The 26,798-nt window shown below is 40.7% G+C and overlaps 1 protein-coding gene across 1 annotated transcript in view; it reads left to right on the plus strand.

Moving 5' to 3' along the window:
- Positions 1-553: 553 nt before the first annotated feature.
- Positions 554-26,798, plus strand: part of GGT5 (gamma-glutamyltransferase 5) — a 42,727-nt gene continuing 16,482 nt past the window's right edge. The window contains exons 1-6 of the mRNA XM_063454518.1: positions 554-836; positions 8,608-8,738; positions 15,844-15,939; positions 22,250-22,445; positions 23,181-23,338; positions 25,797-25,943. Coding sequence (XP_063310588.1) covers positions 667-836; positions 8,608-8,738; positions 15,844-15,939; positions 22,250-22,445; positions 23,181-23,338; positions 25,797-25,943 — 898 coding nt within the window. The 5' untranslated portion in view covers positions 554-666. The remainder of the gene's footprint in view (positions 837-8,607; positions 8,739-15,843; positions 15,940-22,249; positions 22,446-23,180; positions 23,339-25,796; positions 25,944-26,798) is intronic.

Below are 26,798 nucleotides of genomic sequence, written 5' to 3' on the forward strand. Positions count from 1 at the left end.
TACTGAGGAGAGAGTCTGTGGCTATTAATATAATAACGATCGCGGGGAAAACCCCACAAACACCCGCTGGCCGTGGGATTTAAAGAGATATGTGTATGTGCGCTATAAATAGAGTACCAAGAAGGCTGCTAATTCAATAGGAAACAAGACTAAAACTGACACATATTACTGAAAAGGCAAGCTACAAACAAAGAGGAATTGGGAGGAGCTTGATGACATTATATGATATTGTTATGCACTCTGAATGGTTAAACTTTTTACATCATTGATAACTATTTATTTGCAGCTGGGATGTTCAGTGAAGAAAGATAAGCAAATATAAAGCTTCATGTCCTGCCATAAAATTCACAAGGGTTCAGTTTCCCCCTCACTAGCGTTAAATGTTTAGTGAATAAGCCCCTTCACATTGTGCGCATCCTAAAAGTGCTTTCGTAATAGCAGAGTGCCTTCCCAGTCAGAACACGTTTTCCGAGGATTCTGTGCTCCTAGTAAAGTGGGAGTGGATAAAACGGTGGGAGTTACATTATTGTTATTTTTCTCCCCATAGCTAATCAGTGAACGCACAAAAAACTGAAGTAAAAAGATAAAACCATGAGTGAACGGAAATTACAGTGAGGAGGATTAAGACAGAGAGTTGGAGTTCCAGTGTGAGGGGACTGATAGAGGATGGCGGTCTCCCGTGCCCTGTGGGTGTTTTTCAGCATTCTGTTGCTTTCACTTGTGGTTGCAGTCACTTTCACTGTGATCCATGTTCTGAGGCAACAGAAGTCGTGTTCAGGAGGGTTCCGTCATGGAACAGTGGCTGCAGACTCCAGGGTGTGCTCTAATATTGGAAGGTTAGTGGGTGCAGCCAGGCTGGCTGGGTGCTGAGAGCTAGGGCTGCCCATAAAAGGAATGCCGTGTACTTACTTTACTCGCTCTCGTTACTGTGCCGATTATCTGTATATGTAGATTATTATTGCACGTCATGAGTTACACATCGTGCAAGCTGCTCGTATTATAGGTATTAGTATTTTATATGCTCACTTATATTGGATTTAACCTATTTAGGATACAAACAATTCAGTTTGTTTATTTTGTACAAAAGAAAGCGAGCAACTTTTGCCAAGTGTGTTCAACCTCAATTTTTAGCTTTGTCATTTATTGCACAACCACTTTTTATGACTTTTTTTAAAAGGATAAAATAGGCTTTAATATGATTTGACATAAATATAGCAATTATTTGTAGAAATATAAGGAATATTCTTTTTACAGTTTTGGCAATTATATGTGCATAATTAGTGCAGTTTAAGAAAAAATATTATTCAAAATAAATTCATTCATTTTTCTCTGATTTACAGAGTGCATAATATATCTAGGGTTTCAGTGTATTTTTTATTTTTTTAGTTACAGGTCACAAAATACAAGGAGTAAAATAAAATTTCAATGTAGAGCAATTTTTAGAATTTGTTTGTATTGTAAACTTAAACGAACACTCCAGGGCCATAACCTCTTAAACAAAAGGAAGTTATGGTGCCAAGCGGTACCTGGGTGTTTTCTTACTTGAAGGAGTTGAAACATTCTCTAAATATTTAACCACAAAGGTTGTATCCAGGAATGGATTTACAATTCCCCCAGCTTCATCATGCTTCTCCAATTAGCTTTCAGGAACCGCTGAGTGCCGCAGAGGCACCACTGATTGGCTAGAGCGATCAGTTTACGATCTAAACCAATCAGTAGCACCCCATTTACAAAAGAAGGTACTTAACTTTTTTTTTATGATGTATGGCTTTGGGTCTATGTTGCAAAGTTACAGTGCCATATAAGAGACATGATTTTTTTGGGATGAATTTGGTGGCCCTTTTCTGCATTTAGAGGCATATAATTATTCGACACTTCAATTTTCCCTTAGATGCATACCATTTGTGAAAGTAGACAAAACGGTTTGTCTTATGCTATATTTTGAACCTTATTAAATAGCCATTTTAGCACCAATTGCTTTCAAGGATTATGGTATTTTTTATTTTTTTTACATGCGCTTTGCAATTTAGTGGTTTATTTTTTAATCTTGTTATGTGATACTGTACTAAAAATCACTAAATTGTGTTCGGCTATATCCCCTAAGTACAGAATGACCTTTAGCATACCCTTGTCAGGGTTTTTCTTGTTTTTTGTTGTTGTGTTTTTTTAAAATATTTTTTTTAAACGGCAAATTCAAGATGGACTTTGACTGCATTTTCGTAGCTCACATATTCAAATTACTCCATAAATGTGGACACCATGGGTACTCTCACATGATGTTTTGAGCTTTATTGTGGGGCCATTTTTTCAGTTTGTGGTTCTTTTTAAAATTTTACATACACATTGTATTTTTGCTGCCTATTTTTAAAAAAATCTCATGTGAGCCACTATAACAAAATTTAGCTTGCTATGTACTCTATAACATCTCCAAAGTACAACAGTACCCCGTATGTATACTTGCAAAGTAACAATCTTAATCCTAAACCAAACCAGTTATTCTAAACCAATTCCTAATCCTAAATTTAATCATAAACTTAACCCTAATCCTAAACACAACCTTAATCCGATCTTCATCCTAACCCTAGCAATAGAATTAGGATTTCCCTTGCTGATTTCAGCAGAGTGATTCACTTGCTGGTCCAAACTCTAATCCTAATACTATTCCTAATCCCAAGTGTTTCCCTCTGCTAATATCTTTACTGATATTAACAAAGGGAATTGTAAGTTAAAACAGAGGGGTATGGGGGGTGGGGCCTAACAGCCAAGATGGCCGGACGTGCTCTTGGTGAGCTCCTGCATAACTGAGCAAAAAATCGAAAATCCCGACTACATCTACCGATATAGCTACACAAACGACCCCAAAAACGGTGCAGAAACATACAAGGCACAGAAGGATGCCCATTCAGCACCACAGAACGATGCAGACACTCTCACCAAGCACGAGGCCTACAAAGCAGCGGGACCCGAGGCCTGGAGGAGGCGGCCGACCCTCCAGCACGAGACCTGCACGACAACAAGCGTCGAGTGATGCCCTGCTACCCCCCCCCTCTGGACCGGCGGGGGTCATCCCGGTCCTCGCTGGGGGTGATCACCCCAGCACAGCAGCCTAAACAGACGACCAAACCTGCACCTCACCGAGACGGTAGGGGACCAGGCAAGATGGCGATACGAGCGCGCCCGGCGCCAAAAAGCCCCCTCTCCAAGCCACCCAGGGACACCCTGGAATTCATTATCAGGCTAAGTAACAGCCTCAAGGCACAGTCCAGCAACATGGGCCAATCCCTCCACCAAGCACTGAGGGTGATAGCGGCATGGATTCGCCCGACGATCCGGCGCCACATAGGCAGATACCTGCCTTGAGCCCCCAGAGCGACTTCCAGCCAGAAACAGGGAACAAACTGGCGGGAAAAGGCAAGTGGTCCCTCATGTGCCGACAACCGACCCCACACACACCAGGGAGAGCCCACTCACCACTCAGCTACACCGGACACCTCTGACCACCGAGACACGAGTCCACAGCTAGGTCGCCGCAAGGCCGCCCGGGAAGCAGCACAGTCTCCTCCTGGTGAACGGCACAAGCGAAGAACCCCACGGAGGCACTTGGGACAAGGACTTCTGCCGCAACACCAACTCTGCTACTGCCCCTGGCCCACTCATTTGGCCTCCAAGGCCGGCATCGGCTAAACGGAACTGACTACACCGGAGACAAGTCGTGCCCCCACAGGCACAACTGCAGCAATGCAGCGCAAGCCCACTCTCTGGACTATAATTAAGAATAATCAACGCCGCTGAAACAGGCTATGTTTGTTATAGGCTTTGGCATAACAGTTTTATGTTTTATAGTTTCTTAAAACCCACCGAGCAGCACAACTTAGCTTAGCCTGGTCACAGTCTAGGATGTCAAATATTTTAAACATTAAGCAGGCTGGACATGTATCACCTTACTGTTAAACCCATACAGTTCCATTTACTCATACAGCCATCTGCATATAAGGAATAATCGTATTAGAGTAACCTCATCCATGGTTAGCCAGAAACATAGGCTGCATAGCTAAATGTACATAGCTCCTGACCCAACCAATAGATACTAAGCAGCAGGTGATTACTAGCAGAACGTTTAACATGTGCTGGAGGCTATTTTTCGTATTTGCATTGTTATACTGCCTGTGACCTGTTATTTTGCTTTTTTGCCCTATCTACTAAGCGGTTCAATGAAGGCATTTTATGGTCCGTCTCTCGAGCAATAAGCATATATCGCGTATTTAAGCTTATAATGATCTAGTCAGCAGGCTTAGCCAGATACAACTAATCACTAGCATGTCTATTACATAGTAACATCAGCTTGAACGACTAGCCTGCAATGTTCTCTGTTACCATTATAACCTGTATTACACTAATTTAGTTTATTTTTACTAACAGTCAGACTAGATATAACTCGATAAGTGTTAAAAATTTAAAAATGTGCAAAGTTTTTCCACTGCCTAATTGATGTAAACCTTTGTTCAACTCTGCATACCCGGACTATTGTGGCACGGTGTGCTATATGTGAATTTCCATGCACAAATAAAATAAAGAATTGAAAAAAAAAAACAGAGGGGTATGTTGCTGCCTTTTACTGGCTGTTTTTGGTATGACAGGCAGACATGTTACACTGAAAATCGCATGCCCAATACTTTGTGATAGGTGCTGGACAACTGACAATAGTGTTGTGGCATGGAGGGAGATGCTTTAGGGTTTGTTCAGATAGTTAGCTACCAAGCATAGCCAGGTGAAGCCACCTTATATTGATACACAGTCCAGTGACTTTCCACATGACTGGAAAATCCACACGTCCAGGTAACAGCTAATTAAATTTATATGACGTCAACCTTAGGTTTGGATGTTTACTAAGCAAATGTCACCACTCTATATTTCTATGTCTAGCACGCTTACTCTTTGCAAATCTATGTTTAGATATATGTACATAGCATGTTCTTATAATCTTGTTTCTACTATAAAATTGTGCACGCCTCTCTAATACCCCAAATGTAACACATGATACTATGCCTGAGGATTGCCCTTGGGATACATCAGGCTTGTCTGGTATAACCTTATGCACTGCAAAAAAAATTTTTTTTTTAAATTGGTTTCGTGTAGGTACCTTGTGTTGTCAAAACAACTCTGATACGTTGAGGCATGAACTCCACAACACCTCTGAACATGTCCTGTGGTATCTGGCACCAAGACATTAGCAGCAGATCCTTTAAGTCCTGCAAATTGGGAGGTGGGGCCTCAGTGAATAGGATTTGTCGTTCCAGCACATCCCACAGTGTGCTAAATTGAATTAAAATCTGTGGAATTTGAGGGCCAAGGCGCTACAATTATTTCAACACCTACTTTTCCTGTCACAATTTTCTTTGAATTATGCAGTTTGTGGTAAATGGTAACACATTTTATAAGGCTAATGTAAACAGGGGATTTTTAGTTTTGTTAATGTACTTTAGAAATATTCTTGGCTGTATGAGAATCCGTTTCCCTTTCCTCCCACTCAGGTAATATTACTTGTAGCTTTGAACTATTGTTTCAATAAAGAAATGGAAATCTCTTTACTGAATCACTAGCTACTGGTCATTGTAGTAAATATGGTGCTATACGGCTATGGGTGGCCAACCTGCCCATTGTTACTTATTATCATTTTTGTTTTTTCTAGGTTATCCCAGTGCTCTTAGCCTGTCATTGCTATTCAGGTTGGATAGAATCCCATATGTATCAAAATAACGATAGGATTAACATTTCTATTTCTGTAAAAAAACTAAGCTTGTCCGGAAGACAGCCACTAGAAGCTGGCTTAACCCCAAATGTAAACATAGCTTGGCTAGCTGCTAATCATTGTTCTAAGGTCTGTCTTTTTCTGTCATTGAACATAGTACGTGAAATTGGAGAAAGAGAAACCATTTATAAACACGTAGATACATTGTATATGTTCCTTTTTTTACTATTACATTAAATACTTTTTTTTTTCTTTCTTGTATAGTGTAGCGGAGCCCTAGTCCTGACCTGGACTTTCTTCCGCTGGATCACCAATAGTAGAAATCAGGAACAAGATACTGCCAAGTAAATAGCCCACCTCCTCCCCAGTAACTGGACGACACACAGTTCTGGGAGTACAACTGCCTTTATTCTGCCAAACACGGCTTTTATGCACTGGCCCCTAGCATGGGGTTTACACATCAAAACCACAGGGATTTCTTCCCAGGAGCCTATGTGTTTGAGAGATAATTGAGCTCAAATTAGGATAACTCAATTATCTCTCAAATACACACATTTTAAAACCCCCAAATATACATGAAAATAATACAGGAACCCCACAAAAATCATATCCACCGAATAGCTGTGATCTGAGCGCACAACATTTCCAAAAAGCTCTCAGATTGGTTCAAAAGAACAAATTTGCTGTTCAAATAAAGTTTTGACCGACCGGCTACGAGGCGATAGTACAAGACAATTCCAAAGGATTGGGCAGGGTGGCTGTCGGCTTTCGGGGGTTCCTGTGCGAACACTGATGAACGCTCCCCCTGACTTTTATGAAGCGAATGCTCCCCCCAGTCTGTAGATCATATCTCCTGAACGTTGTTCGTGTGGGTGGTCGGGAAGTTGAACGGGCAGCGGTACGAACTCCGTCCGGGTTCACGGACTTGCGTGGCCGAATATAGTTCCAGGCGTTAGACCATGTACCGCTGCCTGTGTTCAGGAAACAAAATGGCTGCCATGCACTAGACCACGTGTGTTCAGTTATACGAATGTGGCAACCCAGGAAAAGCACTCAAGCTAATGTGTCAAGTTGTTAATTTGTGGTTAACAGCCAGGGGAGGTTGGTGTTCGCTGAGGTAAAAAAGGGGGACCACAGACCAGTCATTTGGGAGACAAACAAGGGGGTACGGCCAACTGAACACAATGGAATAGACTCTGCTACATATAGTATGTGACGAAAGCCACTTAGCCACTGGGCTTTGGAGAGGACTACTTGCCAGCCTTTTGCCCTGTGACTATGGCCCCTTTAATTTGTTTTGGCTGAGAAACCCTATTTGTGGCTATTGGGACTTTAAAATGGTTCTTTGAACTCCCGAACAGTCGAAGTGGCCGCAATTCGACAATCGAACACATGGTGGTGGCCATCTTGTTCGCACGGACCAAAACCGGGAATATACTTCAGGGGGACTTAGCCGCGAATGCCCTGGAACTATTTTCGGCATGAAAACCTCGCGGGTCCCGGTTGGTCCTCAAGCGGCACTTAGCCACAAATCTATGGAACTGTTTTGGGCATGAAATCCTGCGTTCGCCTGTGCAAAAACATGACTTCCATAACATTTCTGAATAAATTGTTCACCCAGATCAGAGCTATCAGGGGATGTAACATTGGGTGGGGATGGGGGTGTTGTGTTTGGGCGTACTTATGCTACTTTATAAAAATTTGTGGTTTTTTTCTGCCTGGGGATAATTAAGTTAAAGCATTATCTGCCTTAATTATATCACAGGCAGAGGGGATGGACTGTGTACTGTATGTGGGAGTGTTGTTCATTGTTACATTGTTTTTATTGGTCTGTACATTTTGTAATTCGGTGCCCCATCAGGTCCAGAGGGTGTTCCTCTGGCCTGGGGAATTGTATATAAATCCAACCTGTACCAATAAACCTTCAGACCTTCTTACCCTCAACTTGCAGCCGCGTCTCGTGTTGTAGGGAATTACTATATCACTACAAGGGATTGCTATGATCATCATACTCCCTTGGATAATCACTAGCTCTTGTAAGAGCTGTTCCTTCTACGCTCTCTGAAGGAAGAGAGGTTCACCCACTGGAGCCTGGTCGTAGGTCCAGGGTGGGTAGGACCCCAACCAAGCTGCGGCGGTTCGTGGGGTCTGCTGTGCTTATGGTGTCTGGAGAAGTGCTTGTAGCCCTCGGTAAGCACTAGTAGCATCCGTCACATAGTACATTTAATTTACTAGTATTTTCCACTTTTTTTCTGTTCTTGTTTATCTTGGCGTAAAAATAAACAAAAAAATGAGTCAGAATACTCTTGTTTTTAGCTAGTGGAACATAACTGCAAAACAGCAAGAAATTGATGCTTTTCCAACTATTTGAACACTAATAAACACTGATAAAACTTCCCCGCAATGTGTGCCCTGGACTGAGTTAAATTATGACTTCAGTTAAAAACTTTTTAGTTCAGTTTATGGACTGCATACTTCCTGGTGCTAAACATAGAAATCTTACTGGTGCAGTCATAGACACATGGTGGCCAAAACCTTGTCAAAGTGGATAGAAATTAATGGATCAGAGCACAAGACGTTAGGGTATGGCAGATATTAACTGGAATGCAGTATCCAGGCAATGAAGTTTTGACCGATTTAATGTGTTTTTTTTTTTTTAAATCAAATTAGTAAATCTTTAAACTGGCTCTGATGAGTTCAGATGTGAGTCTTCTCAACCTTGGAAATAGTTAAATTGAGTTACTATTGTCATTTTGCCCAGTTTGCCTGTTCCACAATTTATTTCTAATTTAAAACTAATGTGGTCTGTCATTTTAGAGTTATTTGTAAACCATAGCTTTCTTCTCATCTCCACACAGAGATATTTTGAAGCAAGGAGGGTCTCCTGTGGATAGTGCTATAGCAGCTTTGCTGTGCACTTCGGTGATTAACCCACAGAGCATGGGACTTGGGGGAGGTGTGATATTCACAATATACAATGCTTCAACAGGTAAGTACGGAGCACATACATCTATCATATACTCTGTTAACGTAAAGCTAATGTCAAATATGAACTTCAATTTTCAGAGGTACATTCAAGAAATCTTGTATTGTTATGGTGCATGAACGACTAAAAGTTTCAGAACTAATTAAAGCGCATTAAAAATAGCATTCAAAAGACCAAAAATTGGAAAAAAAATCTTCTGAAAAAATAAGAATCCTTTTCTTAAACGTAATAGTAAATAAATATTGATATGCTGCTTCACACTTTAGTGCCTACACCCAAGGAGGCAAACCCCTAGCACACACCAAGATAAATATAAATAAATATAGAAAAGTGGAGTGCAAATATACTTAAGTTGATTCTTTGACTTCAGGATTCCATAAACATTTAAAAACAGGAAAATAATGCAAAATAATGTAATTCTGTTAAACGTGAGACGTGTATTAATACATAGCTTAGTAATGATAATATTAATAAAATACAAAGATGTAGCAATAAATGAATATACTATTTATTTAACACATATTAAAAAAGAATATATATTAAAAACTTATATGTATATTGCACATAGTATGGAGATGAGTATAACTGCCTCTTACTGGAGATTGGTGGTGAGCATATGCGGTATGGAACACCGCTTCTCACAATCGCTTGGATCTTCAGACGGTCATCTATAGTTGTCAAGATTCCTATCTGGTCTGCTACCTCCGTGCAATGTCTGTGGAAACCAAGCTCAGTCTCGTATATTTCTTGTATCTCGCGGCTTACACTGGCTCTGCCATGAAAACCCCAGACCTTATTCCACTTCCAAGATAATGTATAAATTTCACTTCTGCATTATTTGTACATGTTTGTCCGTGTTTAGATAGGAAATCATAGTCAGTGAGTGCTAGGTAATGCTAAACCCTGTGCCCACATCCTATTCTTTATGTCCATATTTGCATGTGTACTACAGCACACTAATAATTGTTTTACTGGTACCGTATTAGCTAGTAATCAAAATAAGAATAAAAAAAAAAATTTGTGTAAGTGCTACCGTTATTGGCTGATGAAAGAGGAATATTTTGCTAAATTTCCCTATATCATGCATTTCTGTTGGGTGAAGCTCAGACATGTTCGTACATAGTTTACAGGAAAAAGAAAAAATACAAACAAATAACATTAGGATGAAACTGTTCGTTTGTGATGGAAAATTATTTCACATAGATGTGTGTAGTGTTTCCTTTTGGTAATGTTGGTGTCTCCAGATTATATTTTGAGGACAGTTAAGATATGCTAGAACAGGGACATACATGACCACCATTTGGCTTCTGTGCCAAGGATTCAAAACCGTGCATTAAACATTAACATATAGTAAAACATAAAGCACAATAGAATATATGACGGTAACACCGATCATCAGAACGAAAAATATACAGTTGTGCTAAAAAGTTTGCATACCATTTGAGAATTGGTGATATATGTACCATTTTTTAAAAAAAAACATGAGTGAGCAGGCAAAACACATTTATTTTATTTCTTATGGGATTCATATTCAACTGTAGGTTATAACAGAATTACACAATCCTAAAAGAAAACATGGCAAAAAAAGGATATGACCCCTGTTCAAAATTCTGCATACCCTTAGTTCTTAATACTGTGTATTGCCCCCTTTCTCCCTTTAGCATCAATGACAGCGTACAGTCTTTTGTAATAGTTGTCTTCTATGAGGCCGACATAAGTTGGGCATATTGTAACCAGGCTTTTTTGTGGCATTGGCTCAGTAAAGGCTTCTTTCTGGTAACTCAACCATGCAGCTCATTTTTGTTCAAGTATCGTATTGTGCTACTTGAAATAACCACACCGTCTTTTTCCAGAGCAGCCTATTTTTCTTTGTATCCCGAAAAAAATCTGTCTTGGTCTACTTGACCTTGGCTTGGTGCCAAGAGATTCACAAATTTTCCACTTCTTAGTAATTGATTGAACAGTAATGGCATTTTCAAGGCTTTTTATATCCTTTTCCATCTTTATAAAGTTCCATTACCTTGTTATGCAGGTCTTTTGATAGTTAATTTCTGCTCACCATGGCCCAGTATCTAGCCTGCTCAGTGCATCCACTTGAGAGCTAACAAACTCATTGACTATTTATACATAGACAATAATTGCAATTTAAAAAGCCATAGGTGTGGAAATTAACCTTTTAATTGCCATTTTAACCTGCGTGTGTCATCTTGTGTGTCTGTAACAAGGCCAAACATTCAAGGGTATGTAAACTTTTGATCAGGGCCACTTGGGTGATTTCTGTTATTATGATGTTAAAAAGGAGCCACACAACTATGTGATTATAAATGGCTTCATATGATCACTATCCTTCAATAAAATGCATTTTTTTTTTGCATAATCAGTCATATTTTCAAAATCAATGCAAACATTTCACAAATTTTGCCAGGGTAAGCAAAAAGTAAAAAAAATATTTTTTTACTCTCTAGCATATTTCGATAAGGTGGTTCTGAAATCATAGACTGAAAGAAGGATGTGGGAAATATAAACTTATAAATATTTTCGTTGCACTTAATTATGGGTTAAATATAAGTTAGGGGAACATGGTTGCCTATTTGACAGAATTCATACATGTATTCAGTTTAAACTAATCTACCGTATATACTCGAGTATAAGCCGAGTTTTTTAGCACATTTTTTGTGCTAAAAAACCCCAACTCGGCTTATACTCGAGTCAATTGTCTGTATTATGGCAATTTGCATTGCCATAATACAGACTGGGGGAGAGTGGGGCTGGCAGAGCTGTACTTACCTCTCCTGCAGCTCCTGTCAGCTCTCTCCTCCTCTGCGCCGTCCGTTCAGCACCTCGGTCAGCTCCCAGTGTAAATCTCGCGAGAGCCGGGGGGACGAAAAAAAAATAATGAATAATAAAAAAAAAAAAAAAAATAATACAATACTAATAATAATAATAATTAAATAAATAAAAATAATAATTAATAATAATAACAATTTTTTTTAAATAATACAAATTTAAATAATAAAAAAAAAAACACCCACCCCCACCAAGGCTCTGCAACTCTCACACTCTCACACTCTCACACTCTCACACTCTCACACACACTCACACACTCACTCACACACTCACTCACACACTCACTCACTCACACACTCATACACACTCACACTCATACACTCACGCTGCACTCATACACACGCTGCATTCATACACACGATGCATTCATACACACGCTGCACTCATACACACACTGCATTCATACACACACACACACTGCATTCATTATACACACACTGTAAATAAATATTCAATTAATATATTTTTTTTAGGATCTAATTTTATTTAGAAATTTACCAGTAGCTGCTGCATTTCTCACCCTAGTCTTATACTCGAGTCAATCAGTTTTCCCAGTTTTTTTGGGTAAAATTAGGGGCCTCGGCTTATATTCGGGTCGGCTTATACTCGAGTATATACAGTATCTATCGGCTTATACTCGAGTATATACGGTAAGTCTTGTATAACTCACAGGACAAATGGGGCCATTTATATTCCTAGCTTATCTTAATTGCCCTCATAAAAACATAGAATATGACGGCAGATAAGAACCATTCGGCCCATCTAGTCTTCCCAATTTTCTAAATACTTTAGTTAGTCTCTGGCCTTATCTTATAGCTAGGATAGCCTTATGCCTATACCACGCATGGACAAAGGGGAGAGTTGGGACTCTCTGGCACTCTCTGAAACACACTGGGACACAACAAGTACACTCTTGGACTGTACTCAAGACTCACTCAAACACTCTCTTGGACACTCTGACTCTTAGACTCACTAAAACTCACACAACTTCAGAACTGAAAACTTTTATATATTTTCATACAATCCTCTCATCATAATTGCTTTCAAAATTCCTGGAATATATCTACACATCTGATAGAAAATCTACAACATAATTGGTAATTATGCTGGTTTTATTTAATTAAATTAATTACTTTTACTAATCGCAGGAATATATATCTGGATAAATCTTGGTCAGATTTCAATTATCGAAATCATAATTAGCCAAGGAATATATTGTTATAAATTCCATTCCTGCAGGTGGAATAAAGATAACGTTATATTAACGGTAAATTTGCCAAATGTTAGCATACCAAATTTTTATCCAGTATTGACTTGTTCTGATATAAGATAGTGAATCTTATTTAGGAAAGTTAAAATTTGGCAAACGTAAAATCTAGTTAGATTTATTCTCATTGGATAGTCTTAAGAATGGTGAATGATCTGGTATGAGGATTACTTTAATTGTAAAATTGCAATATAATTGAATATCTTGCCTATGAGGATTGTAGCCAGCAGTGGAAGAGTTAATTCAGTGTGATTTGACAGTCAGACAAAGTTTTTATTGCTTTACGCTGTGCTGCTATGTTCTGTGAAGTTCTGTCTTCTCTGTGAATTTGATTTCTTTTTTTTTTTTTAATTCTTTATTTTTGTTGTGCATATTACAAAACATAGGCTTGTGCAGCCAACAACAGTGTGTACATGTAGTAGCAACGTGGCACGTCTGTACATTTTTGTATTGTGAGAGAGAAAAAGAAACATAACACAGTAGAGGTACATTTTTGGCACAAGAGTCCCTGCAGATATTCACAGCTTTTGTTTGGAGCGGGCTATTCCACAAGGTGAAACCGGCCAGCGGCATGCTACACTTAGTTAACCTATGGGGACAGACCTGTTTTGCGTGTCTAGTGGTAAAGGTCTGCCCGGTATTTACGCTCAGGCTGCCACGAATCCATCCTCTATAGAGTTACCTATAGGCGGTAGTGCTTTACTTGGTTAGCTAAGAGTGGCCCCATGTTGTTTTCAGTCCTATCCCCAAACCCGTATCTTACTGTAGTCTGCCGGGCCTGCAACCTAAACCGGTTCAGTGGGCTACGCAACCGGTCCAGCCACCCACACTACGTGCCTTAAGCTATTGGCCGCTCGGTGCGCCCCCACCTGCAAGACGGGTCAGCCGCGCGCGGCTCATCCGACTCTCCTAACAGGAGGACGGGCAGTGACCGCGAGATGCGGTCACGTGTCCCGCCTGCAGCTAAGAGCGCGCCGCGAGTCTCGGGCGCGCTCTTAAAGAGACAGTGGGAGCCTAAATTGCAAAAAGGCTCCCATTGGCTCCTGTCATGCCAATCACCCCATACACTTACCTATTGGGGGTGTGGAAGTGACAGGAGCCAATCACATTAGTTTGAAGGCTACTTATACTCACCCTTTTCCCTTAGTTCCTAGCCCTATCGTGGTTTCTGCTACAGTTCCCTTTAGTGCTTGTTGTGTTCAGTTGTGTTTCTGCGTATTTGACCTTGGCTTTGTATTCTGACTTCGTTTTCGCTTTATCCTTGTCTGTACTGTTTGCCGGCTTGCTGATTCCTGTGTACCAGACCCCGGCTAGTTCTCGTTTACGCTGTCTCTTTGTGCCCTTGACCTCGGATCGTTCCTGACTCTGTACTTCTCCTATTACGTCGAGTCCGGCCACTCTAAGGTCCGGTAGACGTATCTCTCCTCTGTGCTGTCTTCTGTTTGGCTGGATCCTGCGTGTAGGGGTATATACTCGTTACAGTCTCCCGGTGCCTGCCAGTGGCACCCAAATCCAGGGCGTAGCTGGCTTGTGGGCCCTGATTTCCACTGTCTGTTCATCTAATGCCCTGCGGGGTTAAGCGGTGGGCGCTAGGATAACATCTGGCCTGCTAGTCTACCTGTCCAGTCGTCTGGATGGTTTGTAGCTTGCTGTGTGTTGTCTCGGTACAACCCGTGGCCCACTGGTGCCCACACCGGTCAACAACCTGTAAAACGTTTTGGCAGTGTTCACGTTGTGTGATGCTATTATAGGCTGACCTTGAACATGTGGCGGTAGCCTACTACGCGCTCTATAGTTCGTGAGGCTAGCCTAAAGCCGCTTGCCTTGTTGTGTTTGTATGTGCGATAGTCAGCTACGCGGCTTGTGTGTGGTGTGTAAGGTTTTGCCCTATTCCTGGTGTGCCCCCCTTGCATGCCAGGCCGCTAGTCGGTTTCTCTCACTCACTGTCCCTGTTGTCCGTGTGCCCCTAGTGTCTGGTTTCGTGCGTATGGAACGTTGGCCAAAGAGCTTTATAGTATGAGATATAGTGGAAGGAGATAGAAGATATAGTCACGAGAGAAGGGTGGGAGGGAGGGGAGGCTCCTGCTAAGGTCGTTGGGACGTCTGGGGGGCCTGGTTCTTTCTTAGTTGCCCAGGTTGGAGTTTTCCCAGGGTTCCCAGATCTTGTGAAAGTGAATTTGATTTCTAAGTGAAGTGTCCCATCATAAATCTTGTTGACAACTGTGTAAATTACATTTTTATAATTAAGTTGGGATTAATGTGTGGAATAAAAATCTTCTGGAGAAGCTTCCTCTAGGAATTAAGAGAATTAAAATAGTGGGTAATTCTCAGCTTTATATAATTAATCGGGGAGACAGTACCAATATATAAATTTTTGATATAATAGAAATTATAAATTTTTTGATAATTTATATGAAAATATAATTTTCAATATGTATCACCCCATAAATATCCTCACAGTACAAGTTGGAGAGATTTTAATGTAGATTTACTGATTCAAAATCATCAACATTTTAGATGCAAAATAGCCTTTCTCAAGCTCTTAGCTCTTTGTAGCTGAGATGTTGATTGTGATTCAATGAATCTAGTTTGAATCTTCAACTTTTGCTCAGTCCTTTAAAGAGTTATTTTAAAGAAGAAGCAGGACCTGGCTTTGAGTGGTATACAAGAATCCAGTGATCTCCTAACACCCAAAAAATGAGATCCATCAACTTTACTTATTTATAGTGACCACATTAGCATTTTCACTTCCTGAACTATTTTTTCTGTACCAATGGTAGACAAATTACTTTTAAAATGTAGGCCATATAGCCATGCTGGAAAACAAATCTCAACTTGATGGATGAATTATTTTGGTGCTGTGTTTTGTATTGTGTTTTTTTTTCTTTCTTCAACCCAGGTCTTTGCCCTAAATGTTTTAAGCTGGATATTAATTTACAACAACTCATTATGTAAACATCTATGTAAGCGTTTCTGTATCTTTCTCATACTCAGGACAGGTAGAGGTTATCAATGCACGAGAAAGGGTCCCAAGTCGATTAACTCCAGGCTTTATGGAGCCATGCAAAATACCCTATCCAGTAAGACCTGGTAAGTATTAAGATATAAATTAGATCCTAAAATACATGATATTGGTTGTGTGTGCACTTGATCCCCAGCCATCATTTTGTATGGCAACAGCTGGGTAAGGATTATTGAAGCTGCAGTCCTGTATTAAGTGCTAGATTGTTGAAATATTTCAAATAAATGGATACTTGCATTGTACTTATAGCAGCAATTGGTTAGTCAACATATGACTCTATGTTTTGTAAGCATCTTTTCAACTTTAGTTTGAAATGCCTTTTCTAGTTAGTGTGTATTTCCAGCTCTGCAGTTGAAGGAAATATCCAGTGTTTTACACTCGACACAGCACTGAACAAGTCACAACTAGTAATACAGAAGATATTCTTATTTGTCAGATTTCATCCCAACTGGAACTAATGTAGAATTTTGATCTGGAGCTTTGGTTCTGTTGTGGATCAATGCAGAATGGAATGTTGCAGGGTTTGATAGTAATGGTATGTTGAGGCTTTCTAACTTTACAAAAAGAAATAAAAATAATACAATTTAAAGAGTTACTCCAGCCTCCATGACCACTTGTGCTTTTAGAGGTGATCAAGGAAGAAGCAATCTGTTTGTGCAGGATTTCTGTTTGAAATGCTACACGTACAGAGTAATCTGCATTTTTGTGCATAACACGTGACATTGACAGGCCGGAACTCTGAGCAAAAACTACATCTGTTGTCCGCACGCATGTTCTGGCGGCAGATGTAAATCCGCTTTTACCCTTGCAGACAGCGCTGTGAGTACAACTGAAAGGAGAAGCTTGTATGTTTCCTCATGTGATCCTTCCCACCTCTTTACATTGTCTACAGAATTTTCTTTTAAAATGCCCATCCAACACACCTTCCCTCCCATCCTTGGCTCAGAACGTATGCATGATATGCTCTAAGCCTGGAGATCGGTTCAATCAAATTGTTCTTTATGTAAAGCCTTTGATTGGACCTCTAGGTCAGGATCCTGTCCTTACAAGCAAGACTTTTGTACTGTATATCCTGTTCTTTTAAAAAAAAAAAAAAAAAAAGTTTCTACATTGATTTTGTTTTACCACTAGTGGCCTCCCTTGCCTCTAGTTTGACCACTCACCTTATCATTCTCACCTGCCTGGACTAATTTGGGTTCCAACAAAAGGTTACACCCAACACCCAACTACTTTTCCTTGACATTGAAATCAATGATTGTCTGAAATACTTCATATCCTGGCTCCTGAGTTAACATGTGGACTTTCCTTATTGGCTTCATAACCTGCTATACTCCCCAACCTGCTCCAAACTTACCTGTACAAATCTTCAATCCTGCCTTATCTACAAACCTGCAGCATACCAACCTGAACTCGATATATTCCTGCTGGACATCCAACTTGCTTAAATCAATACTGGACTTTAATTTACTTTGGGGCTATCTATGTTACTCCTATATCGGATTTACTGGTATTCCAAACTATATTTGCATCTATCAAAAAAGACCTGCTACTACAATATAACCTCTTATCCAAAGAGACTGAACAACTGCAACCCTATTTAAGCATTCCTTATATTTCTGTCTAGTTCTGTTTAGTTGTTTCTTTATATCCTGTTCTGAGGCATATTGTCTAAATCCTATTTCCTATTATCCTTCTATATTGTACCTATAATCTCTTATAGGTTTATCTTCAATTATCCTTCCTATAACTTCTTTTTATACATTTAACTTATTTCTACTTTGGGCTTGTAGTCTGAATCCTTTATTTCATAGGCTTCTTACTTCCCTGTAATTTCAGACATTATGTTCTGTTCACTATCTTTCTTTCCTATAACTACCATTATAGGATATCCTGTTCTTACTAGAATGTCTACGATTACAAATAAAGACCCTGAAATTAACCCTAGTTTCAGTCTCATCCTTGACCTGCACAAGATCACGACACTCTATGAGGGGTAGTGTAGAGCATCGAGAAGAACCTGGTGCTAACTCTTATTTTACAGATTTTTGAAATTTTTTTTTTTTTGAATTTTTTATTTTTGCAGTGCATAAGATGTTACAGCGTTTCACGGGGTACCCCAAAGGCATTCCTCGTGTTATTCATACAATAATTACATTGAGGTATACGTTTGTACTTGCACAATTTTATGTTAAGGTTGCGTACTAACAAAAAATATACAACGTTATTTAGTTAGTTTGCTAAAACAAAAATCGCTTATTCAGGGTTGCTCCTAAGTAGCTCACCCGGGGAGGCAGGGTACGTGTTTTAATTACAGGCAGCGTGTGGGAACAGATAGTAGACATTAAGCTTAAATCATGACTATTACAGGCAGGGTATAAAAGCGGGCTGCGTGATGGTTTCAGCAATGGTAAGGTGTCTTGAATGTTAGCATGGTGTGAGTTTTGTGAGTAAAATGTAAACGTTATGCTGTGGTCAGAAATGCAGTATGTTAACTGAAGCCTATTAAATCCAGGCAATTATTTACTGCTATAATATATCATAATCTTAATATCACCCAGTCCGTTTAAAAGTTCATACAGCAACATACACTTCAGGGGTCCGGTGCTTCAAGGGTAGCAGTGGATCTATAGTTAACCCATGCGGTCTTCAGCCCGACGCGGTGTTAGTGTCCCTGTAGGCTACGGTACCTCTGTGAAATGTCGAGAGGAGCAGTCTCCGCGGTCGGCATTGAGGGTTGCCTCTTCTGGCATGTGGCTCCCTTCGGTTAGCGGCAAAGTCGTAAATATAAAGCTGAGTCTCTGCGGGTTGGTGTCTCCGCCGCTCCGTGTCTGGTAAGCCTCCCTTGCTGCCTGTCTTCTCATCTGTATATTGCTCTGGCAGGTGAGAGGTCGCTTGGCGAACTGTGAGAGAGTGGGGCCGCCGTCTTCTCATGTTTCCTGAGCCTATGCTTGTGTGTTACCTTACGTGCACGTGGCAGTCGCCATCTTGTGCGATATGGTCGGGCCCTCAAATGCATTTATGGCGCCTGTGTGCTCGAGCTGCTATGCCCCCGGGCGGGGACCGGGATCACCCCCCCGGTCCATAGGGGGGGGAACAGGGCCGGGTCCACTCAGGTTCGAGCCCCAGGCTGGGTGCTGTGTGGCAGGATAGTGATGCGTCGGCCGTCCGCACCACTCACCGCGGGAGAAGGCCGGGTATCGCAAACCTCTCCTCCAGGGGACTGTAGCTTAAGAAGCCAGCCTCTCCCTGGCTCCAGCAGGTCCTCTGCTTAGGGCACTACAGTGGTCGGTCAGTTCCAGGCTCAAGTTTGAGTCTTTCTCGGCTTTTTGATGCTAAAGCAGCAGGAGCTCCTTCTGCCTGCGACCGTCCAGCTCGGCGGTCCGGCCCCGCCCCCAGATTTTTGAAATTTAACCCCTTAAGGACCAAACTTCTAGAATAAAAGGGAATCATGACATGTCACACATGTCATGTGTCTTTAAGGGGTTAAAAGAAAAATGGGATGGGCCAAGTAACTAGTGCCCAATAGAGATTCTTTTTATTTTTTAAAATTCTTTATTCAAAGAAAAAATAGCAAGACAATAGAGAACTTCAGTATGTAAACAGCATAAACCTCAAATACTTATGTGAATAAAGTGAAGTAACCTGTAGAATGTCAAGCAAGTAATAGAGCGCAACAGTATTTGAGCTGCAGGTACATATATGCCAATACATTTTATACAGAAATAAGGAGAATTGGGTGGCACACCCGGAACATGCATTTCTCAGCGCTGGTGTTGCCATAAAAAACATTAATACAAAACGTAGATTAAGGAACAGCGAACACAAAAATGCAGTTTAAAAATGTACAAGGCTACTTTAGATCACCTATCTCAGCAAACAAATCTGGGGATTTAGTTGCACGATATATATTCATCATGCTCTTACAACAGATTGATTAAATACACATTTAGAACTAGTACTAATTAATTTCTCTCCCATATTAAAATTAGTGTTTGACCCACCAATATTGGGGTACTGTGACGTAGTGGTGGACTTAGCACAATATGGATATATGGTAGCATTGAATCCCCATATTTAGATAGGTGATTTTTAAGTAGCCTTGTAAAATTTGACTGTATTTTTGTGTTTGCAATGTTCTTTAATTTGTGTTTTTAAATAAATTTATACAGAACTTAGCATGCCAAACAGAACTGACGGTAAACTAGACGATACATCATAATAATGGCAATACAGGATCAATGTGCAGTTTTAGAGTAGGTCTCTCGCATCTAATATCATTCCTTGCATATCAAGAAGAAAACAGAGAACAACAATTATAGAAGATAAATGGGAAGTAGACAAAGAGGGGTATGAAGAGAAGGGCAGAGAGGGGGACAGGAAAGGGAAGAGTGCGTAGGCTATTTCCATAACAATCAACCTTGTATGCCTCAGGAGACATACTCCAACCAAGGAGCCAGAGTAATAGTTGGAGTAACGCTTTAAAGTCTGAATTCATTTTTCCTTTAAAAAAATAAATAAAATACCAACCCACTTTAAACTGACTTGTTGTGAACTGACTGCTGGAACAGTATCCTTGGTACTACTGCTTCACCTCTTCTCAGATTATCAGTGCTAATGATCACTGGCTAATCCGATGCTTCTCATAAGTAACATTGGGAAACTATGGTGCAAACATGCAATTGCTGTGTCCTACCAGTCAGATGCATCTCATAGAGAAGCATTTAATCCAGTGCTTTTCTATGAGAAACTTTAACAGCCACTGCTTGGTTTCTGTGAAATGTAAACCATTCCATTTCTCTGCAACAGTGCTTTACATTGGCCAAATGTTTTCTTATTAAATCAAATCAAAGATGATGAGCAGCAGACCAAAGCTCCCCTGAAATATTAATATATTAGATAATCCATTGTAAATTCCAACCTTGATATTGAGAGTCTACAGCAAGGCTCGACAAATCCAAGGTGCCAAGTCGCCATGGTTACTAGGATTTTTGTCCTGGCACCTGGGATTTGCAAGCTCATTTAGCCCCCAAGGTGGTCGGCTGCCTATGAGTGCGGCCGGTTCATAAAGAGCATAGGTTTACGTGCGGTTGGACGTTCAGCTCAGGTAGAACATGGGCATGCAGTCTGTCGGCCTGCTGAGGGAGAGCATTGCCGCGCGTGCGGTTGGCCGGTCATCTCAGGTAGAACATGGGCATGCAGTCTGTCGGTCTGCTGAGCGAGAGCATGGGCTTGCAGGTGGTCAGTCATCCTGCTGAGAGAAAGGGTGGGTGGGCACACAGGCGGGAGGCTCCTGGAAGATTGAACCAAACGGGCAGGCGCGCGAGGGAGCTGTAACCTCCCTTCTTTGCTCCCTCGCACGCCCTCTGGTGATGACGGGAGCCAGAATATGACGTCATTCCGGCCCCGGCATCACTAAACAGTGTTCTATGGAGCAGAGCAGGGAGATGACTGAAGCCCCACTGGACCACAGGTAGAGGTGAAATGAGCGAGTGTGTGTGTCTGAGTGAGTGTGTCTCTGTCTGTCAGTGTGTCTCTGTCGGTGTGTGTGTGCGTGTCAGTGAGTGCATGCGTTTGTCAGTGAGTGAGTGTGTATGTTTAGGTGCTCCAATCACAAAGGAAAGAGGGTTTTTACTCACCTCTTTCCCCTTACTCCCCTCTCGCAGCAGCTGGCCCTGCCATCATGACTGTGATCATCAATCTTGATGATCTCAACAAATTCAATGCTTTCCACTAGGAAAGCTTTGGGAGGCAATTACGCATGTGTGGCAAAATGCCACACTGCACCATTCAGCATCTCCTCATAGAGATGAATTGAATCACTGCATTTCTATGGGGAACGTTCAGCGTCTCCACGCAGAGCATGGAGATGCGAAACGTAGGTGCCGGGCACTGTACAGTGAAATCCTACATTAGGTGTACTATCGTTGAAGTAGCATAACACCATTGTAATTTGCCTATTACAGTAGGGCAGCATGGGTGGAGGGGGGGGGAGGGGAGGAGCTTTGTGAGTCCCTGTACACAACAATCCTAGTGTTATATAATCCCCTTTCCCCACCGCACGCCCACATTTTTAAGAATGGTATCTGCCTTCACCCAGCAATGCTATGGCTTTTATCATTTTTTTCCCAGACCTGTTCAGTCTTCTGAATCTGGCAGTTCATCTGGGGAACGTATAGACATGCATTCTGTTTGCCCATCATGATTAAACCCAATTTGGACAGTGTTTTGGGTCTCTAATGAGATTATCTTCTTGTATTTTTTTTTATTGAATAGCTAAAGTACCATTTCACACCAGGAGAATCACATTATTCATCCATCTGAAATTTGATCGGATATATTTGCTTTGGGTAATACTGATCTCATTACCATATCCTGTAGGGGTGCAGTGGATCGGAGTACCAGGTGAAATCAGGGGTTATGAAGAGGCTCATCGGACATATGGACGCTTGCCATGGAAATCTCTCTTTGAACCAACTATTCAATTGATAACAGAAGGAGTAAAGGTTTCGTCAGTCTTACACAGGTTCTTGAGTTTTAGCATTATCAAACCGAAAATTCAGGAAAGCTCTTTATGGTAAGTAAAGATATCAGGAGTGGTGCTAAAACAAACAAATAAAAATGGACTTGCAGGCTGTGGAGCTCTGACTCATAATAAGGAAATGATGACCATCAGATACTGCCCATAAAGCAATTTGTTGGCAAAGAATTGCGCAGTGAGACTGTAGGGGCATGATCTAAACTCTAAAACAGCTTCAATAAACTAAAGTTGTTTTGATGGCTATAGTCTATCCTTATAGGCTATCCTTTAAAAATGCACAGTATGCGATTTTGTGCAAAGTATAATTACAATGCGTATTTATTCCCTATTTTTTCAGAGTAGCAAATCTATTACACCTTATCATTTTTTATGATTAAATCACAAATTAAGGAAATTAGCTTTTTTCCCCCACAGACTATTTATGATTTCATTTTATTTGAGAAAATGAAACACACACACACACACACACACACTATAAACGTCACAAAGGGCAAGGTAAGAACAGGATATTTGACAGGTATAAAATAGCATAAGAAAGACAAAAGACAGCTGAATTATGTGCCACAGACCTGGATTTCATTCAAGTAGCAAGTGGTCCACTTAACAGAGACTGATATATGTAATATTGAATGGTGGAATATGTGATCAAACTAAAACATGCGCTAGCTGGCTGAGTCAGGGAGCCTCAGAGAACCTCAAAATTATTGACAAAAATAACATAAAAATTACTTTTTAGGTAAATGTTGTAATACTATAGTGTGTGTCTTTCAGCCAGCTGTTCTGTAAGGGCACAGAGGTGTTAGAAATTAATGATACCGTGAATTACACCCAGCTGGCACACACTCTTCGAATACTGGCAGATGAAGGAGCGGACAGCTTCTACCAAGGGAAAGTGGCACAGGGAATGTTAAGAGATCTCTGGGATCAAGGTGAGCTTGACAGCAAAAAATCATGAATATAGTTGACTTATATTATACACTTTGCTCCCTTATTTCTTCTGATTTGTTAACACCCCTTGTTTTGTGTGACGGTTTATGTCCATTTCTAATCCATGTGGCTTTTTAAAGTCTGTCAACCCCTCCCTATTTGTGTCTTTTGGGTTTATTCAATTTTTTTATTATTATTTACTAATATGTGATTCTGTGTTTAGGGACAGATACATGCTGGAACAGGAAAGGGTGTTTACAAAACTGTTACCGCAAAGTTTGAAATACTTTATTGTGTCTAAATGTCTTTGTATCCTATAGCATTAAGATGACCCTTCAGTGAAACAAATAGGCCTGGCCCAAACTCTGAAAAGAAGCGTGCACTGACCATTATACCTCGTCCACCAAACTTTACAGTTTGCTTTATACATTCTGGTAGTCAACATTCTCCTGACATCTGCCATTCAGATTCTTCCTTCAGCCTGACAAATGGTGAAGCATGATTTATCACCACAGAGAACACAACTCCAGTGTCCAATGCAGAATGCTTAACACTTTTATAGCCACCACTTGGCATTGTGCATGTTGATGTGAAACCTGCGGAAGGCAATATGGAACTCTGTAGTGAGTGATGCAGCCAGTGATCGAGTTATTTATTTATTTTCTTTTTTGCACGCTTCATCAATCTTGATGAAATACTCATATTGACTGTTGGAATTACACTGAAATTCCAACCCAGTCAATAAATATAGAAACTACTTTGTCTCTGTAGATTTTCTAGGCCTGACACTTCTAGACACTTGGCAGAACTACCGCAGTTTAGAAGTGTCAATCTCCCCATCCATATGCAGTGATGGCTACAAGGAATTGGCTTTATCTATAGAGGATCTCGCAGGATCCTCCATAGACATCAATGTGGTACTCTCGCGCATGCATGTGAGTTCAACAGTGACTTCTGCTTCTGGCCCGGAAGTGTGAGGTGCTGAAGAGAACACAATGGGAGAAGATGGCGAAGCCCACGAGGGACAAGTTCAGATAAGTAAAAATCTCCTTTGCCTGCCCCCTCCCTTAGACAGCGGACCCCCAGAGGATATGTCACCATCGGGAGTCTTTGCAAATTCTGAAATGTGCCCAGACAATGATAGTGCCGTTTTAACCCCTTAAGGACACATGACGTGTGTGACATGTCATGATTCCATTTTATTCCAGAAGTTTGGTCCTTAAGGGGTTAAACTCCCTGAGTTCATGGCTATGTGCTGGATTTAATGCAACTGCAAGGCTGAAACATGTAAAATGAACAATTAGTAGGACTGTCCTCCATATACCTTTGGCCATATAGTGTATGTTCCACTTATGGAATTCATTCACTGTTTTGTTTTAATACTGAATATAAGCATCAATGGCTAACACTGTATATTTTGTGACCCTGAGGTTAACATATCCCTGTTAAAAATTCAAATACTGGATTAGCAAATTTTCATTTGCTACTAGTTGATGACAGAGTAAATCTGCTCTATAAAAGCTTTGTCATTCTATGATACAATGACTAAGAATAAATGTAATGACTTCAATAAGTTCAGCCAGTTGGCCTTTAATATTGAGCTGTTTAAACTACTGGGTTTGAATTTTCTCTTACATTACCTGCAGACAAACGTGAATAATTTCATTGGTGAACTAGACCTTATTCCTCTTAAGATGGTCTCTCTAATTGGTCAGTGGATGTATGCCATCAGTTACTGCAGTGTGTATACAAGACCAGGATAAATCAATATTCAGGTGATCTAGGAATCTAGCCAAGTTATTCGTTTTCCATAAGTTATACATTGTTTTGCATGCTCAAGCAACCGGGAAAGTGTCGTCTACATATTACCGGATACTGAACAAATCCTGGAAGAATGACTCAATTCCAAAATAGAAAGGGCAAAGGACATATTACGCATCTGGTGACCACTGAATTAGTACCTGCATGTTACAAACACAAGCCAGAATAACATGGGAATATCAAAGATGTTTTTAAAGTGGATCGACAAACTCTTAAATCCATAGATAATCATGCATCAAACTAGGTGTAGGAGCTCTGCATCCGTTACACTGCCCACTTTTAGTGAAAAGGTCATTACACCGTAAAATGCCAGTAAACCACGTGTCTCTTCCTAAAAACATTAGTCAATTATCTCCAAAACGATTCATCTGGGGCTGCTACAGTTAGATCAAGAGCTTTAAAAAAAAAAAGAAGCTGTTTAGTTACACAGGAAAAGCAAATTGTATGGAAGACACCTGACCAAATTTGGATTGTGATTAGTTGTTGTTTTTTTTTTGTTTTTTGTTTTTTACCTCCTGAAACCTCTGTCATGTATTAGTAAAGAGTTGATAAAATAATAATTTTATTTATCTGTATTGTAGCTCATTCCTCTTTCTATTTTCTTTTTTGATCCCAATTGTTGTTTTTCTCCTGCATTAGGCAGCAATCTGACATTAGATGATTTCCGAAATTACAAAGTAGATAGAACAAAAGCTCTGGTTATGCCTCTGGGAGACTATACGCTGTACTCGGCGCCCCCGCCAGCTGGAGGTGCTGTGCTAAGTTTTATTCTCAATATTCTTCAAGGTAAGATGACCTCACTCTGAATGTCATATGTGTACAAATGGGAAGGTATGAAACGTGATTATTATAAGATATCTAGTCATAAGCAGCCAGGATAATTAATATAACTAAACAAAACAAAAAAAGCAGGGTTATTCACTAAAGTGAATTTCAAACGTAAAGGATCACTATAGTCACCAGGACAACTTCAGCTCAATGAAGTGGTCTGGGTGCCAGTTCCCTCAGGTTTTAACCCTGCAGCTGTAAACATAGTAGTTTCAGAGAAACTACTATGTTTACATAGCTGGTTTAATCCAACCTCTAGTGGCTTTCTTCCTGACAGCCGCTAGAGGCGCTTCTGCGACGCTGAATGCGAAAATCGCATCCAGCATGCAGAACGTCCATAGGAAAGCATTGAAAATTTTTTAATTCCCTTTGAATTCTCACTTTAGTAACTAACCCTGCTAGTGCAGTATTTCTTGTTGATATTCTTAGCACTATAGTTCCCTCGCACCACCCCCCCACGCACCCCACAGGTTAATAAACTCTTACAGTACTTGCCTAACACACTCGCGCTTGCTTGCTGCGCATACACATAAGCTTTCCCCTCTTGGGTGACGTCACAGGGGGCATAGTGCCGACCCAGGGCCGAAGGAGATTGACGCTGGATCCTTGCTCTGCCCCCTCTGACTTGAGCAGGGGGCCGCTAATGCGTATCCGCCGCAAGTGCCTTGGGCACTCCCTATAAAAAAGCATTGCTGCAATGCTTTCCTATAGGGATTTTACCGACGCTTGATGTCCTCATGCAGAGCTTGAGTACGTTCAGCGTCACGCAACCAAAAGTTGCCTAGCAAGGAATTGCCTATTGTTGCTTTCTAT

This window comes from Pelobates fuscus, chromosome 5 (assembly GCF_036172605.1).
Source record: "Pelobates fuscus isolate aPelFus1 chromosome 5, aPelFus1.pri, whole genome shotgun sequence".
Lineage (NCBI taxonomy): Eukaryota > Metazoa > Chordata > Amphibia > Anura > Pelobatidae > Pelobates > Pelobates fuscus.